At 65.9% G+C, this 381-nt stretch overlaps 1 protein-coding gene across 1 annotated transcript in view; it reads left to right on the forward strand.

Moving 5' to 3' along the window:
• LOC102044657 (glutathione S-transferase theta-1) overlaps nucleotides 1-381 on the forward strand; it is an 11062-nt gene continuing 10681 nt past the window's right edge. Inside the window, exon 1 of the mRNA XM_031063156.1 lies at nucleotides 1-9. Coding sequence (XP_030919016.1) covers nucleotides 1-9 — 9 coding nt within the window. The remainder of the gene's footprint in view (nucleotides 10-381) is intronic.

A 381-nucleotide genomic window follows, 5' to 3' on the forward strand; every position in this document is an offset into this window, starting at 1 on the left:
ATGCCGTGGGTGAGCGACTCCAGAGACCCTGCGGTGCCAGCCAAAGCTGTGGAGGGGAGTGACAGCCCCTTCTCTTTTACTGATTAGTACCAACCATTGAGGCTGGTAATTGACCGCTACTCGTGTCACTATTCCCGTTACTTTTCCTTCGGAAAATGAATGAACACGCTGCCAGCCACAGCGGGCCAGGGCCACCCGAGGCTGTGGGAAGGGGAACTCTGTATCCCCTGTCCCAGCTTCGGCCGTGCCTCCCCGGGCTGGGGGGGCTCTCCAGGGCTCCTCGGCACTCTCCAGCGCTCGCCCCGGAGGAGAGCGGCGTCCCGCGGTCCCCCCCGGCACAGACCCCGCTCCCTCTGCCCCCGCCCGGCACGGCACGGCCCG

The sequence above is a fragment of the Geospiza fortis genome, unplaced genomic scaffold (assembly GCF_000277835.1).
Source record: "Geospiza fortis unplaced genomic scaffold, GeoFor_1.0 scaffold31, whole genome shotgun sequence".
NCBI lineage: Eukaryota > Metazoa > Chordata > Aves > Passeriformes > Thraupidae > Geospiza > Geospiza fortis.